The sequence below is a fragment of the Dromiciops gliroides genome, chromosome 3 (assembly GCF_019393635.1).
Source record: "Dromiciops gliroides isolate mDroGli1 chromosome 3, mDroGli1.pri, whole genome shotgun sequence".
Classification (NCBI taxonomy): Eukaryota; Metazoa; Chordata; class Mammalia; order Microbiotheria; family Microbiotheriidae; genus Dromiciops; species Dromiciops gliroides.
Genome location: NC_057863.1, coordinates 445,451,673 through 445,464,119, shown reverse-complemented (window position 1 = coordinate 445,464,119; position 12,447 = coordinate 445,451,673). Strand labels below are relative to the sequence as shown.

At 38.8% G+C, this 12,447-nt stretch overlaps 1 protein-coding gene across 1 annotated transcript in view; it reads right to left on the bottom strand.

The window, feature by feature from the left end:
* LRP2 (LDL receptor related protein 2) overlaps positions 1-12,447 on the bottom strand; it is a 262,918-nt gene that overhangs the window by 178,649 nt on the left and 71,822 nt on the right. Inside the window, exons 5-10 of the mRNA XM_043995927.1 lie at positions 11,488-11,598; positions 11,211-11,324; positions 8,490-8,606; positions 5,643-5,786; positions 3,227-3,346; positions 984-1,112 (exon numbers count right to left, since the gene is read on the bottom strand). Coding sequence (XP_043851862.1) covers positions 984-1,112; positions 3,227-3,346; positions 5,643-5,786; positions 8,490-8,606; positions 11,211-11,324; positions 11,488-11,598 — 735 coding nt within the window. The remainder of the gene's footprint in view (positions 1-983; positions 1,113-3,226; positions 3,347-5,642; positions 5,787-8,489; positions 8,607-11,210; positions 11,325-11,487; positions 11,599-12,447) is intronic.

The window sequence follows — 12,447 nt, the reverse complement described above, 5'->3', positions numbered from 1 at the left end:
TGGCCCCTGAGACCTTTTAAAATGGAGGCTTTGGAAAGAGGTCTTATGCTCCACCCTCTATCTTTCTAATCAGAAAAGGAGATTCTGTTGAGGGTCCTGGTGAGTTGTGAGAATCAAAGTTGATGCAATCTCTGGGATGATGGTCTACAGTTCACAGGGGAATACAGCAGATGAAATCCAAACTTTTGTTCTAAACTATGTTGTGCAGTTCTCACGTTCGAACATGACATACCATAAGAAGACAAAGTTAAGGGGTTCTGGGAAAAGCCCTTCCCTGGGAATATTGAAAAGGAGTCACCAAAGAAAATGTAGGCAAAGGGGTAGGGCAGACAAGCTGAGCTGGGAGATGATTTACTGAACTCAGGACCTTATTACTCATGTCTGCTCCACAAATAAGCTAAGAGTTAACTGCTCCTCATATAGGAAACAGGGCTAGTGTGGGCATCCCTAAAGGGAGTACGAACTTCAAAATGAGAATATTCAAGGGAGTCTGATTCTGCTGTTGGAAGGATCTGATGTGATGCTCCATATAAAGATGGGGTCTGCCTCCATGAAGCTAAAAAACATGGAGTCAGCACACCTAGGTCAAACCCTAGCTCCATCAAATAAACTCACTGAACTTTTGTTTCCTCAGCTATAAAATGTGGATGACATTGCTTGTACTACCAACCATATGAGATTATTGTAAGGATGTGGTTAAACAATGTATGTGATATGTGTTTTACAAACTGTAAAATACCATCCAAATGTAAGCAATAATACATGTATTATTAATCTCACATTTATTGTTTATCCTCAGGATCAGTAAATGGAATAGAAATGAAATGTTTGTCAGGAAATTTTAAATGGAATATGTATTACATAATAATAGGCGTAGGCCCCCAAGAAAAAAACCAGGGTCATAGATAATTCACAAAGAATATAATCAATCCCTGAATAATCAAAAGATGATGGCAGTGACATTTTCTCTGCCATTCACTTACAGGAAACGTTAGCTCGACAATGTCGGTGTTGTTCCAGGACATAACCCTCCACACAATGACACTGGTGATGGCCAACACGGTCTTCACACATCTGATCGCACACACCCCACATTTTGCAATCATCAAAATCTAAAATATGGAAAACACGAGTTTGTCATCATCCTTCACAATATTGACCTGGAGAACCCTTGAGAATCTTATACAGATGGCAATTCAAGATGTTGGAGAAAATTCATTCTACCAAAGGTATGGGGATATAGTTACATAATAAAGAATTTTATAAGACATAATAATATGGAGCGGCTAGGTAGCACAGTGGATAAAGTCCCAGCCCTAAAGTCAGGAGGACCTGAGTTCAAATCCAGCCTTAGACACTTATTAGCTGTGTGACCCTGGGCAAGTCACTTAACTCTGCCTCCAAAAACATCAAAACAAAACCCCCCCAAAAAGGCACAATAATATAAAGTAGGCCATCCGTCAAACAGAATAAAAATTCATTGTATATGTGCTTTTTCAAGGTGTTGGGTTGTTGTTGTTGTTGTTGTTTAATGAACACTAGGACAATTACTTTCCAAAATGTGGGAGACTTCTAGTCAAGTAACACTATCTCTCATAAATCAATCCCAACATTCCCATATTTCTGTGTGGACTCTTCCTTCCAAAATTTTTTAAAAGCCTAAAAATAAATCTACTTCTTAAATAAAGGGCACCATTTGATAAAGTTTCCATTTAAAATCTATCTTCTGCAGCAGAGAAATGCTTGTCTGCTTATTTTCAAAGTTCTCAAATATCCTTTATATATGCAGAGTCATTCTTTTCATACTGTTGCTTATAGCAGGTCAGTGAATGCTGAGAGGGAATTTCTCTAGAAGGAAAACCAAAGACCAGTCATTGTCTAATCCATTTTCCACCAGTATGACTTTCATGAAGACCACAGGGAGACCTAGAACTCTGTTGCTGGCCAGAAAAATGAAAGATTACTCAGCATATTGTCAAGATTAGATGATTTTTATCCATGGATCTCACACTTCATCGAATGGCTGGGGTGGCTAAATCTATTTTACAGATGAAGGAACAACAGCAAAGAGAAGTAAAGGAACCCTCTGAACTTAGGGAGCATTACATCTCAAATGGATTCCTTCATTTATAGGAAGTGTCAGATTTCACTCGGATTTTCTGGATGTGACTGGGATAAAGAATCAGAGAGAAGCAATTGATAGTATTTTGCTTCAGAGGAAGAAAAATTTTAAAGGCTGACCCACAGATCCTGAATAATTGAGAAGTAAAAATACTTGCATGTAAATCTTACTTCTCTATTGCTAAAATTATACTGTAATTTTACATTGCAAATTATAAAATTACGTTACAATTCACTAAGGTGAATATTAGGTTATAAATCTCTTGTGAATAGAGTTCTGGTCTTGCAGTTAGGAAAATGTGGGTTCTATTCCTACCTCAGAGACATACTTCTGGGTGACTATGGGAAAGTCACCTAACTTTATCAGTGCCCTGTGGGCAACTCTTTAGGGTACCATGAGAGAGTAAAAAGAGTGATGGATTTGGATCTGAGTTCAAGTCTCAATTCTGCTATTTACACATGACCATTGGCAAATCATTTATAGACTCCTTCCTGTGCCTCAACTTCCTTATCCATAACAAGGAGTTGGACCACAAAGGTGACTTCCAGCCCTAAACCTTAGATCTTATGGTTCTGTATCTATAAGTTAAAAACAAGTTGCCAATCTGCATTCACAAAGAGAATTTCTACTCCGAAGGATATTCCCCCAGTGATAAAATGATAGACACCCTCTGCCTGGAGGGCAAAACTCCCCTCTGCATATTCCCTCTCCTCCTTCTTAGGTAGAGAAGATACTCAATAAATATTTATTGAATTTAAGTTAATTTGTTGAATTAAATGTCCCAAATTCCCAGTGGTCTCAGTTATTTTTTTTAAATCTGGCCCCAGACATTTACTAGCTGTGTGACCCTTGGTAAGTCATTTAATCCTGTTTGCCTCAGTTTCCTCATCTGTAAAATTAGCTAGAGAAGGAAATAGCAAACCACTCCAGTATATTTCCTAAGAAAACCCCAAATGGAGACATGAAGACACAACTAAAAATAAAAGACTAACAACTGTCATCACCTCTAACCACAAGTAGAAATTTCCTAATATCAATGATTATGGACCCCATAATCAAGCTCATAAATATTCCTACATATGGGTTCTCCCATTTTTGACTTACCAACACAGGTCCGGCTGTCATTGGAACTGATGACATAACCCTGGGGACAATAACAAATCCCTCCAGTTGGTGAAGAGTGGCAACGATGCTGACAACTCAGGGTGGCACACTGAGAGATATCTATACAAAGAAAAGCACTTTTAGCAATGCAGTAAGCAGAGCCAATTTTCCTTAAAAGCAATGGATTGTTTCCTTTCTAAAGTCAGGAAGTATAGGACAGAAACATTCAAAACTGTCATAGTGACTTGCATGTAGTAGGCACTAACTCAATACTGTTGGGTTTTATTTTTAACTAAATTTAATCTAATGCTTATAGCTCAACATAAATCAACATGATGACCATAAAAACAACCCAAAGCTTATAATTCATGGCACAGTGGCTAGAGCACTGCACCTGGGAACAGTGAAGACCTAAGTTCAAATGCTGACTCAGACAATTACTATCAAGTAGCCCCGGGAAAGTCACTTAACTTCTGTTTGTCTTAGTTCCCTCATCTCTAAAATGGGGGTGAGTATAATAATAATACCTAGCTCCCAGGGATCCAGGAAGGATAAAAATGAAATAATATTTGTAAAGTACTTTGTAAACCATAAAATGCTAAATAAATGCCATCTAATATTATTAAACCATGAGTCAGTAATATTATCTTCATGTATAAAAATCAATATATTTTAAATCTGCAAGATAGAGAGGGGAGATTTCCAAACTATCTTTTTATAAATCAAACAGCTGTGATAATAATAAAAATAATAGTATGTACATAGGTCAATATTATTGAAGTTGCTACTAACTCTTCCTTCTCCTTCACCCCTCACATCCAATTACCAAATTCCTCTGCCTCCACAAAACCTCTCACAACTACCCCTTCCTCTTCCTCTTACTGCTACCTCTCTATTCATGCCCTCATCTCTTCTTCCTTCTACTACCCTAATTGTCCGCCAACTAGTCCTCCTGTATCCAACATCTCCATCTTCTTCAATACTGCCCCAAAAATCTTCCTAATAACTACTTGGATTCATATCATAGATCTACTCAAAAATGTTCAATGGTTCCCAATTACCTACCAAATAAAACATATCAATCCCAGAACCTAGTATGCCACTGGGTTCCAACCTGTTCCCCCTCACACACTATACAAGCCAGACTGGACTCTATCTCCCTGGCATCCTATGCTTTCTTATCTCTGTGCCTTAGTTCATATCATTTCCAATGCCAAAAAGTCTTCCTTCCCCTATTTCCAACATTCTAAATCCTTCCCTTTCATCAGGGCTCAACTCAAGTCACACATCCTTGAAGCCTTTTTTATCCACTTCCAGCCCCTAGGTGAAAGTTATTTTTCCCGCTTCACATTCCAAAGAACTTTTCTTAACCATCTTCTATACATGAGTTCAAATCCAGCCTCCAGACATTAACTGTGTGACCTTGGGCAAGTCACTTAATCTCTGTTCATCTCAGTTTCCTCATCTGTAAAACAGGGACAATAATAGTACCTACCTCCCAGGTAGGTTGTTATGAGGATCAAGTGAGATAATATTGATAAAGTACTTAGAACAGTGCCTAGCACAAAGTAAGCATTATGCAAATGTTATTATTATATGTGTATCATATGTATTAGCATACTTGTCCTTTCCCCCACTGTAAGCTCCTAATGCTTTTAGGAAGAATTAGAATTTAATAACTATATATTGAATTAAATATAGAAATTTACAATTTAAAAAACACTTTATACGTATTACTTCATCTTGTCCCCATAATACCCCATGAAGTGCAACTACTGCAAGAAAACTGGGGCACAGAGATAGTAAGAATATGTTCCAAGGTTTAGTAAGTGACAGAGCTGAGATTTAACACAAGTCTTTGGACTCTAAATTTAGTGCCACAACAAGATGGCAGTGTTGTGGAAAAGAGTACTGGACCTGGAGTCAGGTGAAGTGGGTTCAAAACCTGCTTCCAATGATGTGTGACCACCTTGGTGACCATAAACATGACACTTTTAATTTTTCAAGCCTTCGTCTCTATAAAATAGAGATACGTGCAGCACTCACCTTTCAGGACTATTGTGATGATCAAATGAGATAAAAAACAGGCTTTCCCTAGGCTTTGTAATTTTGTAAATTTCACTTTGTAAACTTTAAAGAACTACTGTCATAATTATCTTTCTTCACTACATAGAATAGCCACCCAAGGTAGAAAGGAAAGCCCAGACTCTCTTTCGTAAAAACCCACTCCTGGGGGCAGCTAGGTGGCGCAGTGGATAAAGCACTGGCCCTGGATTCAGGAGGACCTGAGTTCAAAGCCAGCCTTGGACATGGACACGTGACACTTATTAGCTGTGTGACCCTGGGCAAGTCACTTAACCCTCATTGCCCCACAAAACAAAAACAAAAACCCACTCCTGACAGTTCTTATACTCACTACAATGTCGGCCTGCAGTCACATTTGTCTCATCTTCTCCAGAAGGGCAGTCTGATTTCCCATCACAAAGTTTTTCAATTGGGATACAGTGCCCAGACCCTGGACAGGCCCATTCTCCTGGGTAACACTCATGATGACTACTTTCTGAACAGAAAAGAAGAAAAACATACAAACCATTTCGGATAATGATGAATATTTTTTACATGAGTAAAGCAAAACTTTGAAAAAAAATATATTTTTTTTAGTCCATGGTAATGGGAGGCTATGAAACATACAGTAAAATAAATAATAGATAATCCACAAATCATTCCCAGCCAGTACTTTAATCTGGCTCTCTCACTAGCATTTTATCCGAGTTGATGAGGAGCAGAATTGGCTAATTCAAGTTTTGTTTTTATCCCTGTATACTTATGATGGAGACACTAATGCTAAAGGAAATGGCCCAAAATCAGGTAGTTACAAGAAGACGTGGATTTGTATGATACATAGGCAAGACAATCTCCTCTCCTCTCCCCTAGAAGAAGACTAGTTACTTAAACTAGTGCTATCAAACTCAAATGGAAACGGAGCCTTCAATCCATAATAGAGATCCCTGACAGCCATCCATTAATTTAGTTTTAAAATGTAAAGTTGTTTCTTTTTATTTTGTTAAATATTTCCAGATTATATTTTAATCTAGTTCTAGCTGCCCTGGAATGTTGGGGTCCTGTGTTAGATAACTCTCACTTAAACAATGAACTGTGCAATCAGGACTGTCTGGAACACCTGAGCATGTGGAGAAAGGCAAATATGGGGCTAAAACTATCATGGTCCCAATAAGACTGGAAAGAATAAAATAGAAATGGAGTTTTTAGTCCCCTTTCTCTGGCCACTTAATGTGAAAATCATTTAATGTGTAAACCAAGAGATTCTCATAGAAAAGCAACCTCCATTGTCTCACCTGGAATGGTGACCTCTATGATTACTTGCTCTTGTGACATGGAGTTTGTGAGCAAACTGGACTCTGGGACATCCCCAAAGCAGCAGAACCAAAGAAGAATCTAGCAGAGTGGTGAGGGGGTCCACTTCTAAGCAATTCCTCCCCCATATGATCTCTGATCTCTACCGCCTTAACCTCATTTTCTCCTATTCCTCCCACACTCTAATCCCATTCACATTCCCCAGCCTTTACCATGTCATTATTTTACTGGGAAATTTGAGTTAGCAAAGGAAAAAAGTGCCACATGCCCATGGGCTCATCCAAAAGGTGCTAGGACCATTCCATGGCTGGACCAGTGCCAGTGAAAAATTATACTGCCTTGTCCTCTTTGACTTTATCTCCGTCCCCGAAGTCCACCCCTGATTTTTTTTAACAAATTAGATCACATTAAAATGAATCCCTACAGATATAAGAAGTCACAAAAGAGCAAAAACTTGCTAAGACCCTAGCCTGAATATAGTAGGTGTATAAGAATGTGATTGAAACCACCTTATGTAGGAGAAATAGACTTTAGAGAAAGTGCAAAAAAATCCTTCAAGCTAGTGATGTTGCATAAGAATTGATGAAAACTTGATCCAAATTGCCAAGCGAATTAGAACTGTGTTTATTTGAAAGACTGAAACACAGTATTCCACTGTGGCCTTGGGTATACTTCCCATCCCCCACCCTCTGACTCAAGGAGGACCTTGCAAACTTTGAAAAATCTGGAGGATTTGGGACTTCCCCTCTTCTCAACCACAATCATCATTCCCTTAGGACCACAACATGTAGAAACGGTGTCTGCAGCAGGAGAGAAGGAGACACTGGACACATACTCATTTTCTTAGGAGAATGAGTGTGGTGAGATTATTCTTGAGCATCCCAGGAATGAGAGAAAAGGACTTCCAGCAACTAGGAACTATGAATAATACTTCTGCCACAGGTGCTTGAGCCTACCTTCCTCTGGACTCTGCATGTGCTTGTGGGAAAGTAAGTCACAGACTTCTAGGGAGATGTTATATATCAGATGTTCTCACTGTAATACCTTAGTAAGTACCCCTTTCTAAAAGATACTTAAGGAAGGGTAAGCTAATTCTTAGGGCACCCTGGAGTCAGGAAGACCTGGGTCCAAATCTGACTTGAGACACTTAGTAGCTATGTGACCCTGGACAAGTCATTTAACCCTGTTTGCCTCAGTTTTCTCATCTGTAAAATGAAGTGGTGAAGAAAATGGCAAAGTATTCCAGTATCTTTGTCAAGGGGACCCCAAATGTGATCATGAAGAGTCAGGCAATGCTCAATAACAACAAGCTAATTCTCAATTGATATTCTTGGGAGGAAGCACATCAGTGGAGGTTTGAGCCAATGGCACTATATTATCACCTCCAGATCCCTTGGAGGTAAAACTAAAACACTGAAAGCCTTGTTCTAGGACCTGAGACTCATTTGCGAGAGTGGAAATTGAAATAAGAATGCCCCAGATCTCATTTGGACTATAGGTGTTTAATAAAAGTTTGAGTTGAGTTGAGTTGAGTTACTATGTGTCCAGGCTACAGGGGAAGAGAAGGTGGTATAGATGTGTGGAGAATAATTCTACCCAATATGCTTAGTGATAGCAAGGGAATTTCTCCAGCTGATCATATGTACATGAAACATAGATCTTTTTAAATACCTGATTTTTCTTTACTGACTGCCTGTCCAGGTCACTGTTACTGTCACTCCAATTATTGAATTACCTCAGCCCCACCAAATCCCTAGGTGAAGAACAACTCTGCATGTCTATAAATTCTAATGAGGAGACAGAGTGTGTGCCCTGAAAAGCAATTCACATAAAAATATACTTTGCCACAGGAAATGTCCTCTAGGAGAGAAGTAAGTCCTCTACTCACCACATCCATTTTCATCTGCATTATCTTCACAATCATCATCACCGTCACAAATCCAACTTTGATGAATGCAACGGCCACTTGGGCAAGTAAAGAAATTTCCTCTGCACGTTTGATAGGCTAAGAAATAAGAACAACAACTTCACTCCTCAGATATAAACCTTGAAGAATAATCAAATTAGAATCGTAGGTTAATAGTATGTTAAAGGGGAAGGGACGTTGGAAATTATCTAATCCAAGTCCCACTTTTTATAAGGTCTACCTGTCAGCTGAAACATCTAGAGCTAACGAAGTCATGTGAATGTTTCCTTAGTCAAAAAACAAAAGAATAAAAAGGAATGACTCTAGGGTACTCACACATCCAGAGAATTAATCTAGAATTGGGGGAGGAGTTGGTAGCCCTAGAAGAAAGTGTTCACCTGATGAGTGGCCATTTGAAAGTAAGACTGATATTTGCACAGAATCTTCCATCAATGACTTCAACCCCAAATGTTACTATCTCTTTTTGACAAAGGAATCTGCCCCAATACTCAATGGCTCTTGGGTCAGGATCCCTCATGCAAGAAGAAGACTAGACTGAATTTACAAGAAAATGTACTATTAGTATCAGGGTTTTTTTTTTTTTTCATTAAAAATCTATCAATGAAATTATCACTACTGCTAATCACAAGATAATAGATGTATCAATTCTCTGATATTCCATACTTCCTTGATTTGCTGATGCATTATCTCTAAAAAAAAATATGAAAAGAGAAAGGTAGCCTTGTACAGGCTAGGAACAGGTTAGGTACTAACTAGAGTGATGTGCTTAGAATTTAAAATATCTGGGTTCAAATCCTGCCTCTAACACTTAATAGCTGTGTAATACTGGACATGTACTTAACATCTATGTTCCCCAGAAAACTCCATGGAACTACTGAGCCCTAGATGGCTTCCAGTCTCCAGTAGTAGAGGGAGTTCCCAAAGTAGCAGTTCCCAATATGCATAAAACCACACATCCTTTGTATATTCCTCTAAGTATAGAAATAGTTGTTAAGAAATATGCACATTTAAAAAACGTTGTTAGGTAACCTTCACTTTTTGTCTACTATCCCTGCATCCACACAACATGGAGAAATGAGAAGGCAAGGCCTATGCATGGGACAATGAGGTTCATGTTATTTGTTTCTCATTTAGCAAATGCCCTCTTAGTCATCATTATCATCTCACATGGAAGACCTGAGTTCTTTTTCTTTCCTTCTCCTGCTCTACTAATTGAAATAGCCCAGGATATTGTGCTTAAAAGTCCTAAAAAACAGTACTTCCCTAGGATATCTGCCATTCTTCTACCCTTGACCAATATCCATGAGAGCAATCTCTATGGAGAAGAGACATGGGAACCACAGTACCACCCACCTCCTTGCTTCCTCATTCCCCTTTACTTCCTGGACACTCCTGCAGTCATCTTCCAGGAAAGAAAATCATGTGGAGATGCAACCTGGCAAATATTTTTGCAAGTATAACAGTGCCCACCTCCTCAACAGTCAACAATGACTGAGGGACACATGTAAGAAATGTTCTCATCCCCAAAGTCCTCAGCACAGTCAAATGGCTCAGCATCCGAAAAGAATATAGTCTGATTCATGGAAAAGACAATGTGCCTTTGCTTCCAAACCATAAGGATCTCTGGGTCCTTTTCATCCAGCGTGCAACTAAAACCTCCAAATATCTTGTCTCCACTCCTTAGAGCTCTTTGAAAGCAGGGATTATCTTACTTTTTATGTTTGTTTTCCTTGTGATTGGTGTTCTATTGGACAATGCAATCAGCATTTATTAAATACCTACTGTGTGCCAAGCCTGTTACTAAACACAGAGGATACAAAAAGAATCAAAAAAGACAGTCCCTGCTCTCCAAAAGCTCACAAAGCATAGTTCTTGGCACATAGAAAGTGTTTTTTCATTTGCTCATTCATTCATAACCTATTGTCTCTTGGAATTTCCTTCATTGGCTCCCAACTTTTGTCCCATAGGAATTTTCAACTAACTGTGAGGGATGAATTCAACAAAAGGGTTAAGTGAAACAAAATAAGTGCTCTCCTTACTGCCACAGTAACACTGCCAAGTCTTTCAATGTTGTATCTTTATCTCCAGCATTGCACATAAGAAGTATTTAATAAATGCTTTTTCACTCATTCATTCTTATTCTACCTCTCAAATGTAAAAGCTATTATTCCTGGAAAATGGGACAATTAGAATTCCTAGAAAACACATTACACTCACATACAAAAAAAAAACAAATCATAACAATAACAACTAAATATGAGGCTTCTTAAGGATGAGGACTTTGGGGAGTGAACAATTTTGTCCATCATCTTTCTTTCAACCCCTATCCCGTGGCAGATTTTCTTTGGAAGAGACTTTGAGAGTCACACCATCATGGCTAAGTTACACTTTTTTGTGGGCAATGGGGATTAAGTGACTTGCCCAGGATCACCCAGCTAGTAACGTATCAAGTGTCTAAGGCCCGGATTTGAACTCAGGTCCTCCTGAATCCCAGGGCCGGTGCCTCTATCCACTGCACCACTGAGCTGCTCCTTAAGTAACACTTTTGGCAAGGTTTCTAAGTTATCTTCTGGTTCCAAAAGCCATTTAGCTTAATACCTCTTTTGTTTCAGAAGAATAAATAGGGTGTTTAAAAAATGTTAGTCTTGAACAACAGGGCCCAAAATAACAGAATCACCGTACTGCAATCATGTTCATCACTCTGGTCTCCACAGTCGTCATCATGGTCACAGACAAAGGATCGAGGGATGCACTCTCCATTGGCACACTGAAACTGGGTGTTCAGGCATCTCTGAGCTAGGACACAAGATGAGGATGGGAAAGAAAAATGCCAAATTCATTTCTACCATTCAAACCAAGCTGGGAAAGGATTTCTTGTCATTTTTTATCTTGTAGGAAGAATATACATCATGCTTAAAAAGAGAACCAGTCACGCAATCATGCCCCAAGTGGTACTTACTGCAGTTGGCTTCATCAGAGGAGTCCCGGCAGTCTATTTTCCCATCACACCGCTGGTTTGTGTTATAACATGCCCGTTGGCACAAGGTCAACTGCTCACATACTGGATATTCTAAAGAAATAATGGAAACATATGTTCAGTCTAATCTAATCCAATTCAATCAACAAACATTTGGAGGGTGAAAAAGAAAGAGGGGGGAGGGGTGAAAGAGGGAGAGAGAAAGAAAGAGAAAAAGAAGAAGGAGGAGGAGGAGGAGGAGGAGGAGGAAGGGAGGGAGAGAAGATGAGAGGGAGGGATGGAGGAAGGAATTTGCCATTGTTTTAAGTACACAAAAACAAAGAACCTTTCAAAATAGTTTAATGATTTTGCATCACTGTGGTCCAAGGTAAAGAGCATTGAACTATGTATCAAGAATTCTGTGGATTCTAGAACTGAACTCTGATGTTAGTAGCGGCACAACCTAGAGCTAGCCTTTTATACCTCTATAAAATGAACATAATAGCCTAAGCTACTTCACAAGACAATTGTAAGGAGTCAGTGAAATAACATATAGAAGACCCTGAAAACTCACTATCTATACAAGCATGAATTACAGAGTGGGACAAAGTCATCATGTTTAATAACTTTTTGAAAATTAATTTTTCTTTATTTACCATTTAGGAGATTTGATTTTTACATATAATGTAAATTCATTTCCCATATATACTGTACATAATGCTATTGTATTGTAAATTAAAAAACAAAAAAATAAAGGCATTATTAATATGAAACCCCTTTGTGACTTTTGGCCCACCTTGTATTATAGTATCTCTGCATTATTAACATTATTATAACTCTGCCACTAAAGTAGGGACCCTGGTATAGAGTGATCAGAACACTGGACTTAGAGTAGGTAAACCTGGGTTTAAGCTCTGGCTCTGTTATTTACAAGCTGTGTGACCTTGGGCAAGTCACCACCTC